This window comes from Symphalangus syndactylus, chromosome 17 (assembly GCF_028878055.3).
Source record: "Symphalangus syndactylus isolate Jambi chromosome 17, NHGRI_mSymSyn1-v2.1_pri, whole genome shotgun sequence".
Taxonomy (NCBI): domain Eukaryota; kingdom Metazoa; phylum Chordata; class Mammalia; order Primates; family Hylobatidae; genus Symphalangus; species Symphalangus syndactylus.
In genome coordinates, this window is record NC_072439.2 from 24,829,919 (window position 1) to 24,848,684 (window position 18,766).

Sequence of the window (18,766 nt, forward strand, 5' to 3'; positions counted from 1 at the left end):
CCAAGAGATGGGGCTTGGTGGGAGGTGTCTGGATCATGGGGGTGGATCCCTCATGAATAGCTTCGTGCCATCTTTGTGGTAAAGAGTGAGTTCTTGGCCGGGTGTGGTGGCTCACGCCTGTAGTCTCAGCACTTTGGGAGGCCGAGGTGGGTGGATCACGAGGTCAGGAGTTTGAGACCAGTCTGGCCAACATGGTGAAATACATCTCTATTAAAAATACAAAAATTAGCTGGGTGTGGTGGCAGGTGCCTGTAATCCCAGCTGCTCAGGAGGCTGAGGCAGGAGAATCGCTTGAGCCAAGGAGGAAACTGCAGTGAGCCAAGATCGGGCCATTGCACTCTAGCCTGGGCGACAGAGCAAGACTCCGTCGTGAGTTCTTACGCTATGAGTTCACGCGAGATCTTGTTGTTTAAAAGAGGCTGGAACTTCCTCCTCTCTCTCTTGCTCCCTCTCTTGCCAGTGACACACTGACTCCCCTTCCCTTCCACCATGACTAAAAGCTTCTTGGGCCTCACCAGAAGCCAAGCAGACACTAGTGCTATGCTCGTACAGCCTCCAGAAGCATAAGCTAAGTAAATCTCTTTTCATTATAAATTACTCAGCCTCAGGTATTTCTGTTTTTGTTTTTGTTTTGAGACAGTCTTGCTCTGTCGCCCAGGCTGGAGTGCAGTGGCGAGATCTCGGCTCACTGCAAGCTCCGCCTCCCGGGTTCACGCCATTCTCCTGCCTCAGCCTCCCGAGTAGCTAGAACTACAGACGCCCTCTACCATGCCTGACTAATTTCTTTTTGTATTTTTAGTAGAGACGGGGCTTCACGGTGTTAGCCAGGAAGGTCTCGATCTCCTGACCTCCTTTTCCGCCCACCTCGGCCTCCCAAAGTGCTGGGATTACAGGCGTGAGCCACCGCGCCCGGCCCAGCCTCAGGTATTTCTTTATAGCATGTTTCCAAGGTTCATCCATGTTAAAGCATGTATCAGAACTTCATTCCTTTTTATTGCTGAATAATATTTCGTTGTAAGAAAATACGACATTTTATCCATTCATTAGTTGATGGACATTTGGGTTGTTCCCACTTTTTGGCTATTGTGAATATCAAGATATAGTGCACTTCTGCCTCCAAATCTTGAGAATGCCTGGTACTGTCAAGCATCTTAATTTTTGCAATTTACAGCATGTGAAATAATTATATCATTGTGGTTTTAATTTGCTTTTTTTTTTTTTTTTTGAGATGGAGTCTCCCTCTGTCGCCCAGGCTGGAGTGCAGTGGCACGATCTTGGCTCACTGCAACCTCCGCCTCCTAGGTTCAAGCGATTCTCCTGCCTCAGCCTCCCGAGTAGCTGGGATTACAAGCGCCTGCCACCACGCCCAGCTAATTTTTGTATTTTTAGTAGAGATGGGGCTTCCCCACGTTGGCCAGGCTGGTCTCGAACTCCTGGCCTCAAGTGATCCACCCGCCTCAGCCTCCCAAAGTGCTGGAATTACAGGCGTGAGCCACCACGCCAGCCTAATTTGCATTTTTTTCCCCTTGAACTGCCAATAGATATCTCTTATCAAATTTTTCAGTATTGTTATTTATCTTGTTCTTATCAATCTGTAGAAGTTTTTTCTATTCTGATACTAATTTCCTTGTTGTCTATATGCAGTGCAAGTATCTCTACCCAATTCATGGCTTGTCTTTTACTGTCTTTATAATGTCTTTTGATAGAGTAATTTTCATGTAGCCAAATTTATCAATCTTTTAATGATTATTTTTAAAAAGAACTAAATAGAACCTTTAAAATTATCTATTTGGTTTTCTTTCAAATCTGTCCCTTTATGAAAATCTATTAGTCATCATTTTTGTGGTTTAATTTCTTTATTTCTTTAAACTATCACCACTAGCTTATAGCTACATCTAATCATTCTACTATGTAAAGATTTTGCCATGTAATATGTTGTTTCTTCAGATTACCTGTCACTCATCTGTGACCTATTTCTCTGTGGGTTTGATGATCTTTATGAGTTCACCTTTTGTTGATCTTAACTTACGAGAATTCTAAAGGCCTCTTACTTTCCTCTGGAGATTTGCAGTTGCTTTAGATGGGAGTCAGAAGGCACCACCTTAGAGAATAAAATTTCAGTCTTTTTTTTCCCATTGCCTAATCGTCTTTCTTATTATTCTAATATTCACTTTTCCCTAGACATAATGTTTCTCTGTTCCTCTTATGAAGTTAATACCCATCCCAAGGCCTTTACACTGCTCTCCCAGATATGGCTTGACTCATGCCCTTACTTTAGTTAAGTTTTTGTTCAAATATTACTTCTTCAGAGAGGATTTTCCAAAATCTACCAATCTAAAATAGGCCATTCCAACCGCCCATTATTCTTTATTTGCCTACCTTTCTTTACCTTTATTTGTACTGCTTATCACTACCTGTTGTTATATTTTTATTAAATGCATACATATGTATATACATACACACACATATACATATAATTTTGTTTCCTTATGTATTTTGTATTTCTCCCACAAGAAAGTGTTTCAGCAGAGTAAGAACCTTAACTAGACCATTATTTCCCCAATGGTTACTATAGTCCTTGGCAGAGAATAGGCCTTCAATAAACATATTTTGGATAAATGAATATATTAAAGAATAAAGATGGTAAGTCTAAATTTAAAGAAACAATCTGGAAAGGAATTGACTCCCAAGTTTACATAAAAGTGTTGTCACTGTGGAAGAGGAAGAGCTATTCTCTCTTTTGTTTTATTTTATTTTTTTGAAACCGTGTTTCGCTCTTCTTGCCCAGGCTGGAGTGCAATGGCACGATTTTGGCTCACCACAACCTCCGCCTCCCAGGTTCAAGCGATTCTCCTGCCTCAGCCTCCCGAGTAGCTGGGATTACAGGCATGTGTCACCATGCTTGGCTAATTTTTTGTATTTTTAGTAGAGACGGGGTTTCTCCATGTTGGTCAGGCTGGTCTCGAACTCCCGACCTCAGGTGATCCACCCGCCTCGGCCTCCCGAAGTGTTGGGATTACAGGCGTGAGCCACCGTGCCCAGCCCAAAGTTCTTAATATGTAATATTCAACTACCAAGCACATATAAGACTGCGCCCGGCCAACCATTTCCCTCTTTTGAAAGTGGGAAGAATTATAATAAAAGACCAACAGGGAAAGGAGGCAGTAGAAATTAGGTAAGAGTCTTTAGGAAGATCATGGTGAAAGACCCTTGCTTTTCTCCTCAAGTCATAGGTTTTTTTTCCCACAGAACTTGGGTCCTCTAGGGACATGTATTAATCATTGACTTCCTAAAGTCTTCAGAGGAGAAAGGAAGGAAGAGGCAAGAGACAGTTTATTCCAGCACAAGGAATAAAGTTATCATCTAGGTTGGAAAATCACTTATTAAAGTTGTAATTGATATGGATTTTGTTTCATATAAAAATACTACAGAAGAAAACAATAAAGTTTCTTAGACAATCACAGGTTCCCCCTCAACTATTTTACAATAAAAGATGATTCTAGCATATTCATTCAACGTCCAATGCAAAGTTCTTTTTTTTTTTTTTTTTTTTTTGAGATGGAGTCTCGCTCTGTCACCCAGGCTGGAGTACAATAACATGATCTCAGCTCACTGCAACCTCCACCTCACGGGTTCAAGCGATTCTCCTCCCTCAATCTCCTGAGTAACTGGGATTATAGGCACACACCACCATGCCCAGCTAAATTTTTGTATTTTTAGTGGAGATGGGGTTTCGCCATGTTGGCCAGGCTAGTCTTGAACTCCTGACCTCAGGTGATCTACACACCTTGGCCTTCTAAAGTGCTGGGATTACAGGCGTGAGCCACCGAGCCCAGCCCAAAGTTCTTAATATGTAATATTCAACTACCAAGCACACATAAGACAATGTGTTTGTTCTAATTAATGGGTTATGTTCATTTGAGTTGTTGGTGAAATGCATTGATCCACTCTATCACTATACAAATGATGTAAACTCTTTTATCAGAAAAAACATACATCTCTGCATCTATTTTTTAAATATGTGACTGGGCCTGTGAATTATTTAGAGCTCCTTTAGCAGATCTAAAGTGTAACAATGTATAGGCTGTTTTATCTGCCAATATTCCAAGTATCCCAAACTTCAAATTTAGCCCTTTGATCATCAAGGAAGATGGTATTAGAAGGCATTGGTAAGGCTTTTTGAAGGATGGAAAAGATAAAGGTGCCCTCAGAAACCATGTCTACTTCCAGTAATTTCAAACTCCTCCTTTGAAAAGAATAAGAAATTCAGTTAATTACTTAAAAAGGAACCTTGAGATAACAGCAGAGAAAGCAGCCATTCCAAAGGTAGATCCTGAAATATGAAGGCCAGATTCCTTACCTAGTGATACCAAGTTGCTATAGTTCTCCAACATCACATCTCTATACAAATCTCTCTGAGCAGAGTCCAGGCATTCCCACTCTTCCTGAGAGAAGTCAATGGCAACATCCCTGAACATCACTAATTTCTGAAACAACAAACAAAATGTCAGTTTTGGAAATTAAAAAAATGCTTTTTTTTTTTTTTGAGATGGAGTCTTGCTCTGTCACCCAGGCTGAAGTGCAGTGGCACAATCTTGGCACACTATAACCTCTGCCTCCCAGGTTCAAGCAATTCTCCTGCCTCAGCCACCTGAGTAGCTGGGATTACAGGCACCTGCCACTGCGCCGAGCTAATTTTTGTATTTTTAGTAGAAATAAGGTTTCATCAGCTTGGCCAGGCTAGTCTCGAACTCCCGACCTTGTGATTTGCCCGCCTCGACCTCCTAAAGTGCTGGGATTACAGGCATGAGCCACCGTGCCCGGCCAAAAAAATACTTTTTCAATGGAGAGGGAGATGAAGGGGAACCCTCCACAAAGGAAGCAACAGAGCACATGGGCTGAAAAGTACAACTATGTTCCTGATTATTCCTATTGCTATAGTTTTGTTGTTGTTTTGGAGACAGGGTCTCACTCTGTCACCCAGGCTGGAGAGCAGTGGCGCCATCATAGCTCACTGCAGCCTCGAACTCCTGGGCTTAAGTGATCCTGTCTCATTCTCCTGAGTAGTTGAGACCGCAGTACATGCCACTGTGCCCTGATAATTTTCAAATTTTTTTGTAGAGACAGGGGTCTTGTTATGTTGCCCAGGCTAGTCTTGAATTCCTGGCCTAAGGGACACTCCTGCTTAGGCCTCCCAAAGTGCTGGGATTATAGGTGTGAGCCACTGCACCTGGCCTGCTATACGTGTTTTCTGCATATAGAACATCTTACTTTACAGATAAGTCTGGGAATAAAGTAAATGCAATGTCCCAATTAAAAGAAGTAGCATACACAAGCATTCTATACAATATGTATGTTGTGTATTATACATTCTCAATAAATGTAAGTTTCTCTCTTCACTATTTAAGGAATAAACAAAATAACTGGGAAAATTTTTCTGTAAAACCTTATAAAATAAGATTTGTACAAAATTAAAGAATTTATTGAAGCTCCAGATTCACCGTTAGATCAGAGTACTATATCATAAACATTTTCCTTGTCATCAATAATTTAGTAAATATTTTATAGGCTACGGAATAGCTCCATATAATAAATATATCTGACTTAATAAGTGCTCATATTTGCTAACATTTTAGGTTGTAAAAATCTTGTAAGTATTTCTTGGTTCTCAGAGTTTATTATTCTTAACAACTGCTGCTGAATGATCATCTTCACTATGATCATATTTACCATTCATCCGTAAATGTAACTTTTCATCATTCTAAATAATAGAAAGGTGAAAAAACCCAAATTTATACATTAAAGACCAGCACATAATGTCGAATTTCAAATTGATCCATATTAAATTATATGTTCCTCGGGAAGATCCCTGATCTCTCTGTATTCAGTCCCTAATCATCTTCCTAATCTTAAAAACTCATAAAGCATGAGCTCTTGCCACATATTGAGAGTGATCCCAGTCAAGACCAACTCCTGTCTTGTCTACCTGGGAACTCAGATCTAAAGAGAAGTTCAAAAGGTTTTCATGTGTGGTGCCATTTAACATCCTCCTCCACCTTATGAAATCAGGGAACTCTGCTTTTGTTAGATCAGTGTTCCTAGTCAAAGATGCTGAACGGATTGTTGAGTAAGTATGTGACTAAAGGTTAGATTATAAAGACACACTTAGGGAAGACACTATCACTTATCAGAATGGGACAAACTGAGGAGCATATTCCTGAGTGAGGTCAGTTAGGAATGAAGCTTCAGGAATAAGGAATACAAACACACACATACTCTGTAAAAAAGTAAGTGAAGAGAGCACAAAGAAACTCCAATTTACCCGAGCCATGGTTTTTAGAGCTGTAAGAAATGATCAGTCCTCTTCTGGGTTCCTATCTTAAGAAAGCACAGAGTCTGGAGAATGCAGAGCTACGGAGGAGAAAGCAGAACCGTGAGACCAGGTGTTTTGCAAAGTAACAAATGATTCAGTCAGAATTATCTTTGTTGTTGTTTTCTTCCTGTTTCTCTCACCCCCAAAACACACACTAAGGGGGACAGATATATGTTGTGGTTCTTAATTTGATCAAACTCAATGCTTTCTACATACAAAAAGAAAATATAACGACATCTCTACCGCTTCTGAAATGAAACTCATAGGTAATAACAACACATCTATAGATGTCAAAAATGGAGATAATGAACAACTTAATATTTCAATATATTTATGATCATACACAACTACATTAGAAGGCACAAATAATTAAATGCTTATGCTTACAATTACTTATAATGAAGAAATTTAAACTTATAAAATGACAATATGTAACTATTGTTGACACCTTTTATATTTGACATTTTGAAATAAAGGTTAAATATATGTGTGTTCATGTGTACGTATAGAATAAATAGAAATGCATTATCTATAAGTGGAGGTTTCTATACATATTTGCTATGGGCAAGACAAATATCACAATTAGCATTGCATCAATACTGTAACTTTTCGAAATGGTTTAAAAAAATCTCAGTAAATTTCTTAAGCAAAGTACAGCCTTTTTCTCAATCAAATCATGGTTGCATTCCTGGAAGATACAGTTAATAGTAAAACCATCCAATAATAGGAAAGTAGATAAATTCAGCAAATTGAAAAAGTCATGCACAAAATGCATTATGTAAGAGATTCCAGACCCGGATAATTATAAACACATTTTTTCCAGGTACGGTTCTCAATTTTGCAAATCACAGGCAATTTTTTGTTATGCACTGATGGACAACTAAATCATAAGTTGGCAAACTACTGTCTAGCAACTAGTTTTGTAAATAAAGTTTTACTGGAATACGTCCATACTCATTCAGTTATGTAGTGCCTTTGGCTACTTTCACACTGCAGCAGCAGAGCTGAAGAGTTGCAACAGAGACCATGTGGCCCGCAAAGCCATGTGAAATGTCTAGCCCTTTACAGAAAAAGTTGGGTAATCTCTAACCTAGATCCGGGACCTCACTCCTTCAAAAGCTAGAAATCGGCCGGGTGCAGTGGCTCACGCCTGTAATCCCAGCTCTTTGGGAAGCCAAGGCGGGCGGATAATGAAGTCAGGAGATCAAGACCATCCTGGCTAACATGGTGAAACTCCGTCTTTACTAAAAATACAAAAAATTAGCTGGGCGTGGTGGCGGGTGCCTGTAGTTCCATCAACTCGGGAGGCTGAGGCAGGAGACTGGCGTGAACCCGGGAGGCGGAGCTTGCAGTGAGCCGAGATCGCGCCACTGCACTCCAGCCTGGGCGACAGAGCAAGACTCCGTCTCAAACAAACAAACAAAAAAGCTAGAAGTCTTTACCCACAACCCAGTTACTTTAACATTCAACAGTACCTAGATATATTTCCAAAACACCCTCTAGGGAGAATAACTGCCTCTGCAGAGAATCATTGATATAGGTACTCAATACATTTTTAATTGAAAATTCGACTTCTTCAGCATATAGATTTCTGCAAGAGATACTTGTGCCCATCCTAACAACCTAAAAATAATTCAGATAAGATGAAAAATCATAATTTCTTTTAAATTCATCAGAGAGCTGAGGGCACAAATTTAAAAGACCTAAACTCCAAAAAAGTGCAAAGCTCTTTATTTTTAATTTTTTTTTTTTTTTGAGACGGGGTCTCACTCTGTCAACCAAGCTGGAGTGCAGTGGCATGATCATAGCTTACTGTAACCTTGAACCCCTAGGCTCAAGTAATCCTCCTACCTCAGCCTTCGAAGTAGCTAGGACTGCAGGCATGTGCCATCATACCCAGCTAATTTTTACTTTTTTTGTTGGGATGGGGTTTTGCTACATTGCCCAGGCTGGTCTTGAACTCCTGGCCTCAAGCAATCCTCTTGCCTCAGCCTCCCAAAGTGATGGGATTATAGGTATGAGCCACCACAAGTGGCCCTAAGCTCTTCTTAAGAGCCACCTATGGATGCTCCCATCTATGGCAGAGCTCAAACTAAATTGTATTAAAAATAGTTCAACCATTCCAATAAAAAGACAGTATCAAGACAAAATAAAAACACAAGTTCCAACTACATGCTCTTTACAAGAAGCACATTTTAAATATAAAGATGGGCTAAAAGTAAAATGGGAAGATACACCATACAAACTCTAATCACAAGAAAGCTTGTATGCCTATATTAGTATAAGACAAAATAGACTTCAAGATAAAGAGAAATACTAGCAATAAGGAGGATCAACTCATCAAGAAGATAGCAATCCAGATGTAGAGATTTAACAACAAAGCTTCAAAATGTGTGAAGCAAAAATTGACAGAACTAAAGGAAGAAAGAGACAAACCCACAATCAGAGTTGGGAATTTTAAAATCTTTTGCTCAGTAACTGACAGAACAAGTAGACAATAAAATCGATAACAATATAGAGGATTTATATACCACCATAACAAGTACCTTAGCCAAGTTAATACATATTAGTAGAATACCACACCCACTTACCAAAAGCTAAGCTGGGCTGAAGAGAACTGAGCTGCAAGGTGTTGGAATAAGTGATTAACACAACCAGCCTTTAATCACTTAGTAGTCACTTAATTTAAGAGGCTAACCCAGAGAAAGCGCTGAGTACTCCACTGTTTCACTCCCCCAACCCCAACCATGAAACAGCACCTGGAGAGGGTCAGAGACGGTCAGGCAGATCAGTGCAAATGTGGATCAGTGCAGAAGTGAGTCATCTCACTGCTAAGGGAATGCAGAACAAAAAGCTCCTGTCATTCATTTTATGAACTGGGACCAGGGGACAAGAAGACAAGGGAAGGGCTAAGAGTGAAAAAGTAGTGAGGCCTGGCCGGGCACGGTAGCTCATGCCTGTAAGCAACTCCAGCACTTGGGGAGGCCTAGGCAGGAAGATTGCTTGAGGACAGAAGTTTGAGACCAGCCTAGGCAACATAACAACAATCTGTCTCTACAAAATAATAATAATAATAATAAAACATCAGCCAGGCATTGTGGTGCAAACCTGTAGTCCTAGCTACTTGGGAGGCTGAGGCAGGAGGATTGCTTGAACTGTCCAGGAGTTCAAGGCTGCAATGAGCTATGATCACGCCACTACACTCCAGTCTGGGCGACAGAGCAATACCCTGTCTCCAAAAATATGTTAAAAAAAAAAAAAAAGAAAAGAAAGAAAAAAGAAATAAAGAAAAAAATGAAAACTACTGAGTACTAAGAGTGGGAAAAAAAGTGTCTTCAAGGTTTCCCCTCTCCCCTAGATTAGGATGTCCTCTTGGCAGAGGCACCTGATAAAGAGGCCTCCTAATGGAGGTGACTGGGTTAGGAATGTAAACACACACAGCATGGCTGGTCTGGGAGGCCTGAGTCCTGCACTGCAACTCCCTTTAGAGACTACAATGCACTAGATGTGCACCAAGTCTGCTGCGGGGAGGCCAGCTTTCCCCTGTGTGGCCTGCCAGGAATGACCTGGTGGAGCCTGAGAGCCCACACATAGAATTTTAGCAAGAGTCAGACTCTTCATTAACAACTGCGTATGGAAAGGTCATCAAAATAAACCAGATGCTGGGTCATAAAACAAGTAACAGTAAATATTTTAAAAACTGAATTATACAGAGAATATACTGTGGTCAGTGTCCACATATTATTAAATTACAAACTAGTAACAAGAATCTCCAAATATTTGGAAATTAAACATACTTCTAAATAACCCATGCAAAAAGACATTGAAAAATATGCTGAACTGAGTGACAATGGAAACACACTTATCAGATTCTGTGAGCTGCAACAAAAGCAGTATTTAGAGGAAAATTAATAGTGTTAAATGCTTATGTTAGAAAAATGATTTAGGCTGCCACCTTAGGAAGGTGGAAAAAGAAGAGCAAATGAAGCCGAAAGTAAGAAGAAAAGAATAAAAATAAGCACAAAATGCACAATATAAAGTAGATTACAATAGAGAATATCAACAAACTCAAAAATCGATTCTTTCAAAAGATTAATACAGTTTATAAACCCCTACCAAGTTTTCAAGAAAAAATATTACCAAAGTGGAGACTGCCCCACAGATTTTTTAAGGCTTTAATTAAAAAAGATAACACAACTCTATGCCAATAATTTTGGCAATTTCAACAATATAGACAAATTCCTTAAAACAAAAATTGCCAAAATTCACACAAGAAAAAACAGAAATAAAAATCATCCCATGGATATTAAAGAAACTGAATGTGTACAAACAAACAAATAAACTGTCCACAGAGAAGCCCAGATGGCTTTACCAGTAAATTCTACTAATATTTAAGGCAGATATAATACTATTCTTTCAGAAGCATTTTCAGAAAATAGAAAAAGGAGATAGCACTCTGTTCTACATTTTGAGGCCAAATAACCATAATACTAAAACCTCACAAAGATATTACGTGAAAAAAAATTACAGCTCAATAGCCTCTAGGAAGACAGACATACAACAAAGTTATAAAGTATTACCAATCAAATCGATTTGACTTTGGAACCACAAGTATGTTTTCTATAACTATAATCACAAAATTAAATCAAAATGAAAAAAAATCTCTAAGAACCAAAAGCAAAATGAAACAAACTTATCTGTGCATAAAGCTGGAAGGTTAAACATATAAAGGAAGTGATTATTTTCAGGAACTTTAAAATACAGTCATTTGACATTAGACCCAATATAACCCACAAACAAAATAACTATAAACTGTTTTTCAAAGTTGTCTTAAGAGTTTATGTTATAACTTTATGAAGTTATGTCTTAAAGTTCTTCAGTAGTTATACTGTTATTAATAATATTGGCATTGTTAGTCTAAAACTAATACATGTATATAACCTGAAATGATTATACACACACATATATCAGTGAGAATCTTAATATCATTAATCATTACGAATTAAGATTTTTTCAGATTATAAAAGAAACACAAATATAAAATCAAAGATAGTAAGAAAAACTCTATAATCTTAATTCAATTGGAAATATCAGTATACACTCAGGATTTTTTTCTCCTTCTAAAAAATTTGTATTTCACCAGCTCTGTTAAGGCTATAAGCAATGACAGCTAAGAGCAATGAGAGTTCCTACTATCCTGGTTGTGACTTCTTAAAAGCACTTCTTATAAAACGAACCAGGGCCCCATAAAGAAATGGCTGATTTTATGTTTGGGAGAGGAAATTGTACAAAATGAGCCTAGAATATCAGAACAGAAAGTCTGGAATCTGCCAAAGACTACTGGGGTCATGTCAAAAAGAATAAAAAGGAGTCCAAAAGCAGACAAATCAGAGAGGGTAAACCTTCCACTTGCCATACATGGAACAATGTGAGCATTAATAAGAACAGTTATTGTTACAGACCGAAACATAACAGATATGTTTTAATACACAAGTTAATAATAATAGTTTAAAAGAAAAACACAGAATAAGCTTTGAAAGATGCTGAAAAATAATAAGAGAAAAACCAATCTTTTATTCTAGTTTTTCTTTTTCATAAACTATTCTTCAGGTAACCAAGACATTGAGAAAGGATGGCTCCCTTTATAGATATATTCCAGCTAATAAATGCAGAAGAATTAGAATACCATTCTGTAACCCCTGATAAAATAACATATTCACATAAAGATGTCAATAGCTGGCTGTTAATATCACATAAAGGAAAACAACCAGATACTATGCACTACTTCAGAGAAGTGCACAACACTATGTATGATGGATTAGTAAAATTTAAAAAAAAAAAAAGCAAAAACAGGGCCAGGTGTGGTGGCTCACGCCTGTAATCCCAGCACTTTCGGAGGCAGAGGTGGGCGGATCACGAGGTCAGGAGATTGAGACCATCCTGGCCAACATGGTGAAACCCTGTCTCTACTAAAATACAAAAAATTAGCTGGGCATGGTGGCGCGTGCCTGTAGCCCCAGCTACTATAGAGGGAAGAAGGAAGCAGGTAGAGGGGACAGAAATGGACACCAGACTTCTTCAAATTCATCTTATTCTGTAATTTTGATTTTGGATATATGTTATGTAATTTTAAAACAAAATTAAATCATAGTGGGAGAAAAGCAATCCCTAAACATGAAAAGCAATATAAAACAAATGAGCCTAACTGCATTTCCAGCTGGCAGCTTAACCATATGAGAAGTGTTATTTTAGATGACTTTTAAACACAGTTATTTGATTATAGATCCCTAGTGGGCTATATCCTATCAAACTCCAAGAGGACTTTATGTTGTTTTTCTATATTCATATGGTTGGTAAAAATATTGGTATTGTTATTTTGAAACTCTTTGTCTCAGTCCAAAAGAAGGCAGAAAAGGGAGAACAGGAAATAAAGAACAGATGGGATAAATATAAAACAAATGGCAAAATGATGGATTTGAACCAAACCATATCAATAATCACACTAAATATAAATGGACTACATACTCCAATTAAAAGATGGAGATTGCTGCTTGGGTGTGGTTGTTCACACCTGTAATCCCAGAAATTTGGGAGGCTGAGGCAGGCAGATCACCTGAGTTCAGAAGTTTGAGACCAGCCTGGCCAACATGGCAAAACCCCGTCTCTACTAAAGTACAAAAACATTAGCTGGGTGTGGTGGTGTGTGCTTGTAATCCCAGCTACTTGGGAGGCTGAGGCAGGAGAATCACTTGAACACAGGAGGTGGAGGTGGCAGTGAGCCAAGATCACGCCACTGCACTCCAGCCTGGGTGACAGAGTGAGACTGTGTCTCAAAAAAAAAAAAAAAAACAAACAAACAAAAAAACCAATTACATGCTGCCTATAAGAAATGCACTTGAAATGTCAAAACACAAACAGGTTAAAAGAAAAAGGATAGAAAAAGATACACAATGCTAATATTAATGAAAAGAAAGCTGGAATGGCTACATTAAATATCAAGCAAAGTAGATGTTTGGAGCAAAGAATATTATGAGGGATAAGGAAGACCATTTCCTAATGATAAAGAGGTCAATTCACCAGTAGGATATAAAAATCTAAAACCTTTATATACCTAATAACACAGCATCAAAATACATGAAGCAGGCCAGGAGCAGTGGCTCACACCTGTACTCCCTGCACTTTGGGAGGCCAAAGTGGGCAGATCACCTGAGGTCAGAAGTTCAAGACCAGCCTGGCGAATATGGTGAAACCCCATCTCTGGTAAAAAAAAAAAAAGAAAAAAATTAGCTGGGCATGGTCGTGCCCACCTATAATCCCAGCTACTCGGGAGGCTGAGGTAGGAGAATCGCTTGAACCTGGGAGGTGGAGGTTGCTGTGAGCCGAGATTGTGCCACTGCACTCCAGCCTGGGTGGACTCTGTCTCAAAAAAAAAAAAAAAAAAAAAAATACATGAAGCAGAAACTGACAAGGAGAAAAATCCAACAAAGAAAAAATCAGTAAAGATATGGAAGATTTAAAAAATACTATCAACCTACCTGACCTAGTTGACATTTATAGAACACTCCACCCAACAACCACAGAATATAGTCTTTTCAAGTGTACATGGAACATTTACTAAGATGCATCAAATTCTGGGTCATAAAACAAATCTTAATAAATTTAAAAGGATCCAAATCATACAAAGTATATTCTGTGAACACAATGTAACGAAATTAGAAATCAGTAACAAAAGATCTCTGGAAGATCCTCAAAATATTTGAAAACACAACACATCAAAATAACCTGTAAGTCAAGAAATCAAAAGAACAAATTAGAAAGGATTTTGAACTGAAGGTAGAATAAATGAAACAAGATTGGAAAGTGATCGCTTTTTTTTTTTTTTCTTGAGTCAGAGTCTCGCTCTGTTGCCCAGGCTGGAGTGCAGTGGCGCGATTTCGGCTCACTGCAAGCTCTGCCTCCCAGGTTCACGCCCTTCTCCTCCCTCAGCCTCCCGAGTAGCTGGGACTATATGCGCCCGCCACCACGACCAGCTAATTTTTTTTTTTTTTTTTTTAAGTACAGACGGGGTTTCACCTTTTTAGCCAGGATGGGTTCGATCTCCTAACCTCATTCCGTCCGCCTCGGCCTCCCAAAGTGCTGGGATTACAGGAGTGAGCCACCGCACCCGGCCGTGATCGTTTTTAAGCTAGGCATATTCATTATACTTTTGTGTACATTTGCAACTTTCCATAAAAAGCTAAAAAAAGTTAAAAAATCAAAATGGCGCTGTATCAGAAATAACACAATAGAGCTCTTTCCCTTTTTAAATAACACAATAGAGCTATTTCTCTCTTCCCCTTTTTAAATCCATGAGTCTCGAATCCATTCTTCCTAAATTTAACCACTATTGGGGAAGCATCTATCCCGATTAATGGCACATTTTCTTTGCTCTCAATCTACCAAAAATTGCCTTGCCCCTCTATCATTTGAGAAGGCAGGAAATTTCAAAAAGAAAACAAAAATGTCTATGTCCTGTAATAACAAAGGTATTTCTAGAAACAAAGAGGAAACACTCACCTTGGACATTGCTACTGAAACAGCCATTCTTTCTCCTCTGGGCTCTACTCTCAGAAAAAGAAAAATGGAATGAGATATTAGGCCTTTCTTGGGGAATATACTAAATTATAACATATCCTCTTCCTCCATCCTTTTAATCTCATTTAACATAAAGAAAAGTCAGAAGAAGACTAGAAAAGGTCTTCTACCTTCTGTATCAGAAAGAAGGGCCAGGTCACAGCTGTCTTGGGCTTGAATTTATTTCTGGATTCAAAGCTGTACACTGGAGACAGCCCTGCAATGGGGTGCTTCAGGTTCAGAACTGGGTGGCTGTCTCCTAAAGCACTCCTCTTAAACTATTCCCACTCCTAGAACCCCATTATATTTCCAGTGGCCTATTTATTTATTTATTTATTTATTTTGAGAATGAGTTTCACTCTTGTTTGCCCAGGCTGGAGTGCAGTGGCTTCATCTTGCCTCACTGCAACCTCCGCCTCCCGGGTTCAAGCAATTCTGCCTCAGCCTCCTAAGTAGCTGGGATTACAGGCATGCGCCATCACGCCCGGTTAATTTTGTATTTTTAGTAGAGACAGGGTTTCACCATGTTGGTCAGGCTGGTCTCGAACTCCTGACCTCAGGTGATCCACCCGCCTCTGCCTCCCAAAGCGCTGGGATTACAGATGTGAGCCACTGCGCACAGGATCCAGTGGCTGTCTTGAAGGTATTATCAGCCCTAAAATTCTCATCCCAAGACCGGGTCTGTGGCTTGCAAATACCTCCCATTCTTCACTCAGGTGTCTAAATGTCTGACTTCCTTACTTCTTGCCACTTCCCTGCATCCAATCCCCTTAAGGTTATAAGGCAAGAGGACGCAGGGAAGAAGTCGTGAGCCATAACTACATGTCCCAAGGTGAACCGAGGATGGATACAGAAATGAAGCAATACAGGCCATGGATGAAAGGGCAGCCACTGTGGTCAAAACAAAAAGTCCTTAAGTCCTCAGAGCCACATGGGAGGAGCACAGAGCCACATGGGAGGAGCACAGAGCCACATAGGACTCATAATCCATAGGCAGACCTCAGCCCCAAATGAACCCCAGAAACACCAAAAAGAAATTTACTTCTGTACTGGACTAAACCCCCATAAGGTCACAGAATATACAGATGGCCACATAAAGTCACACATAATCACATTTCCACAGCTAGAGGCACAATCACCCAATTATACTACATTGTTAGACCACCTCGTCTCAAACAAAATCCCATTAAGTACAAGGCATATAATTACATCTAAGCACCTTGTCAGAGACACATACCGCTAAAAACACCCTTTCAAAGCTGCAATTTTAGTCTCTTTACACAGTCATGAAAACAGCACACACAACTCCACAGTCACACACAATCAGTCACCCAACCAAGTACGAGATCAGGGAAACACGCGGTAACAAACACCGTGTCACGGCAACACTGTCACACACCTTAAATTTACTGGCAAATCCGTCCCACGATATCAGGTTTATACACAACCTCAAAGTGACACAAGCACATCCAAACACTCTTGTCACAACTGTCACACACTTCGTAGTCACAGGCAAACCCCAATTATACACGCGGCACACACACAATCACAGTCACATAAGTATATCCCAGCCAGGTAAGCAAACAGTCACAAACACCCTCAGAGTCACAACTCACACTCACACAAATGCTCATACACAAAACCACAGCCACACACGTCCAGTCGTGTATGCACAGGCAGTCGCCAATACCAGGCAGGCTGTAGCCTGCACACAAAACCGGAGACACGGCCACACGAGTAACCCCAGCGACGCTTTCTCCGCGCGTGTCCGCTCTGGAGCGGACACTCCTACCTTGACAGAGGTGCAGTTCAGGGTGCAAGATCTGGCGCCCGGGTTCCAAGCCCAATTTCAGGTTCGCCAGCCTAGCAAGTGCGGAGCCAAGCTCCTCCACAGACGCGGCCCTCTCCTCACGCGATGCCTCCAAATCTCGCAAACTAACGGAAATGAAGCCACGCTTCCGGCGCGGTGCCGCTGGGAAATGTAGTCCGGCGATCCGGACGCGGTGCCTCTGGGAAATGTAGTCCAGCGCTTGGCTGGCCGGCCGGAAAGCCAGGAGGCCCTTAGGGGCTCGTGGGCTCGGGCTGTGGAACCTGCTTGTCCCGCCTGCAGCGCCCCGGAGGTTTCTGGGAGTGCCCGCCCGCCCGCGCTCAATGCGCAGGCGTCAGGCGTTCAGGGCCTGCGAGAGCGAGCTCTGAGTCGTCCCAGGGTCTATCCCTGGCAGGAGAGTGGGTGGGACCCGCCGGCCAGGCAGGTGCGGGGAGGAGCTGGGGCCGGTGCGGGGACCCGCCGGAACCTCGGATTTGCAGAGGACCCTCTGTGTGCCCTGCCAGGCCCTTGGGGTGTGTGTGCGTGTGTGTGACAATGGGAGATGCCGGGTGGACTGAGAGTCTTTCCGTGGCCGGGTGTGTATGGTTGTGTTTCTGCCTGTGTGTGATTCTTCCTGCTGTGGTGTGTGAGGTGATTTGTACTTTAAGCTGCGTAGTAATGGGATTTTATAACTGTGTAGAATCGTCTGGCAGAGTAAGATGATTCTACACAGATCTCTACTGTGGTTTGCTTATTAAGGGTATCTGTATGTATATTTGCTTTTTTGTGTGTGTCCGTAATTGAGTAACTGGTGATTTGTGTTATATAAACGTGCTTTCCTTGTGCTTGTATTTCAGTGTCTGTAAGGCTGCCAAGAGCAAATGAGCTGTGTGTGATCATATGTGACAGTGAAAATACTATGGCCAAGTTATTTCTTCCTTAAGTAGTAATGTAATAATCTGGAAAAGATAATCAATTTATCTGACAAGTAATTTAGACATGATTTTTCTATGAGATCAAATATAGGTGTTATCAGGAAGAATCCAAAATTAACATAGTTTTTTCTTTGTTTTTAGAAAGATTATTTCAAAACCAGTCCTAGGGTAACTGCCTTTTCCTCTGCTACAGTAGGCCAAAAGTAGATATCCATTATTTTCTAATTAGAGGGTAAAGTTTCTCTTATTACTGGGTAAGGTTGAGAGGCCATCAACTAATAAAATAATGAAACAACGTTATACATAAGAAGAGTGAATTTTAGCACAGTACAGCACTAGTCAGATTTCCCAAATTCTAGGTCAAACACTTGTCCTCATTTTCTGATGAGAAAACCTTGGCCGGCAGAAAGTAACTTAAGGCTGTAGAGTTTGTTGGTAAACCTGAACTTATTTTTACTTACTTCAAGACCTCTTGGCCTTTTATGATTTTTGAATAATCAAAAACTTGTGAACTTCCAGCATAGAGAAGATAGAGTATAATTTCACCACTCCTTCAGAGGGAAAAAAATTAATAAAACTTGGTCTTTCAAGACCATATATCAAATACATTGATCTCAGCCGGGCGCCGTGGCTCAAGCCTGTATATCCCAGCACTTTGGGAGGCCGAGGCGGGCGGATCACGCGGTCAGGAGATGGAGACCATCCTGGCTAACACGGTAAAACCCCGTCTGTACTAAAAATACAAAAAATTAGCCGGGCGTGTTAGCGGGCGCCTGTAGTCCCAGCTACTCGGGAGGCTGAGGCAGGAGAATGGCGTGAACCCAGGGGGTGGAGATTGCGGTGAACCGAGATCGCGCCACTGCACTCCAGCCTGGGGGACAGAGAAAGACTCCGTCTCAAAAACAAACAAACAAACAAATACATTGATCTCTTACCGGTAATGTGACTGGAATAGCAAATTTGGTGACCAGAATTCTTGAGCGAATGAACCTGTGTGTGTGATCAGGCATAGCTATGTGAAATATAGATAATTAAATT

General features: G+C 40.5%; 1 protein-coding gene across 22 annotated transcripts in view; it reads right to left on the bottom strand.

Annotated features, from left to right (window-relative positions):
* ZNF420 (zinc finger protein 420) overlaps positions 1-18,766 on the bottom strand; it is a 114,152-nt gene that overhangs the window by 30,352 nt on the left and 65,034 nt on the right. For 5 of the 22 annotated variants that reach the window (XM_055247859.2, XM_055247860.2, XM_055247863.2 and 2 more), the window contains exons 2-4: positions 14,930-14,973; positions 6,323-6,411; positions 4,361-4,487 (exon numbers count right to left, since the gene is read on the bottom strand). In XM_055247859.2, the coding sequence (XP_055103834.1) occupies positions 4,361-4,487; positions 6,323-6,331 (136 nt within the window). In that variant the 5' untranslated portion in view covers positions 6,332-6,411; positions 14,930-14,973. Of the gene's footprint in view, positions 1-4,360; positions 4,492-6,322; positions 6,412-13,484; positions 13,775-14,929; positions 14,974-16,778; positions 17,113-18,766 lie in introns of those variants that run through there. The other 17 variants (XM_055247882.2, XM_055247881.2, XM_063621262.1 and 14 more) reach the window with 11 other exon arrangements.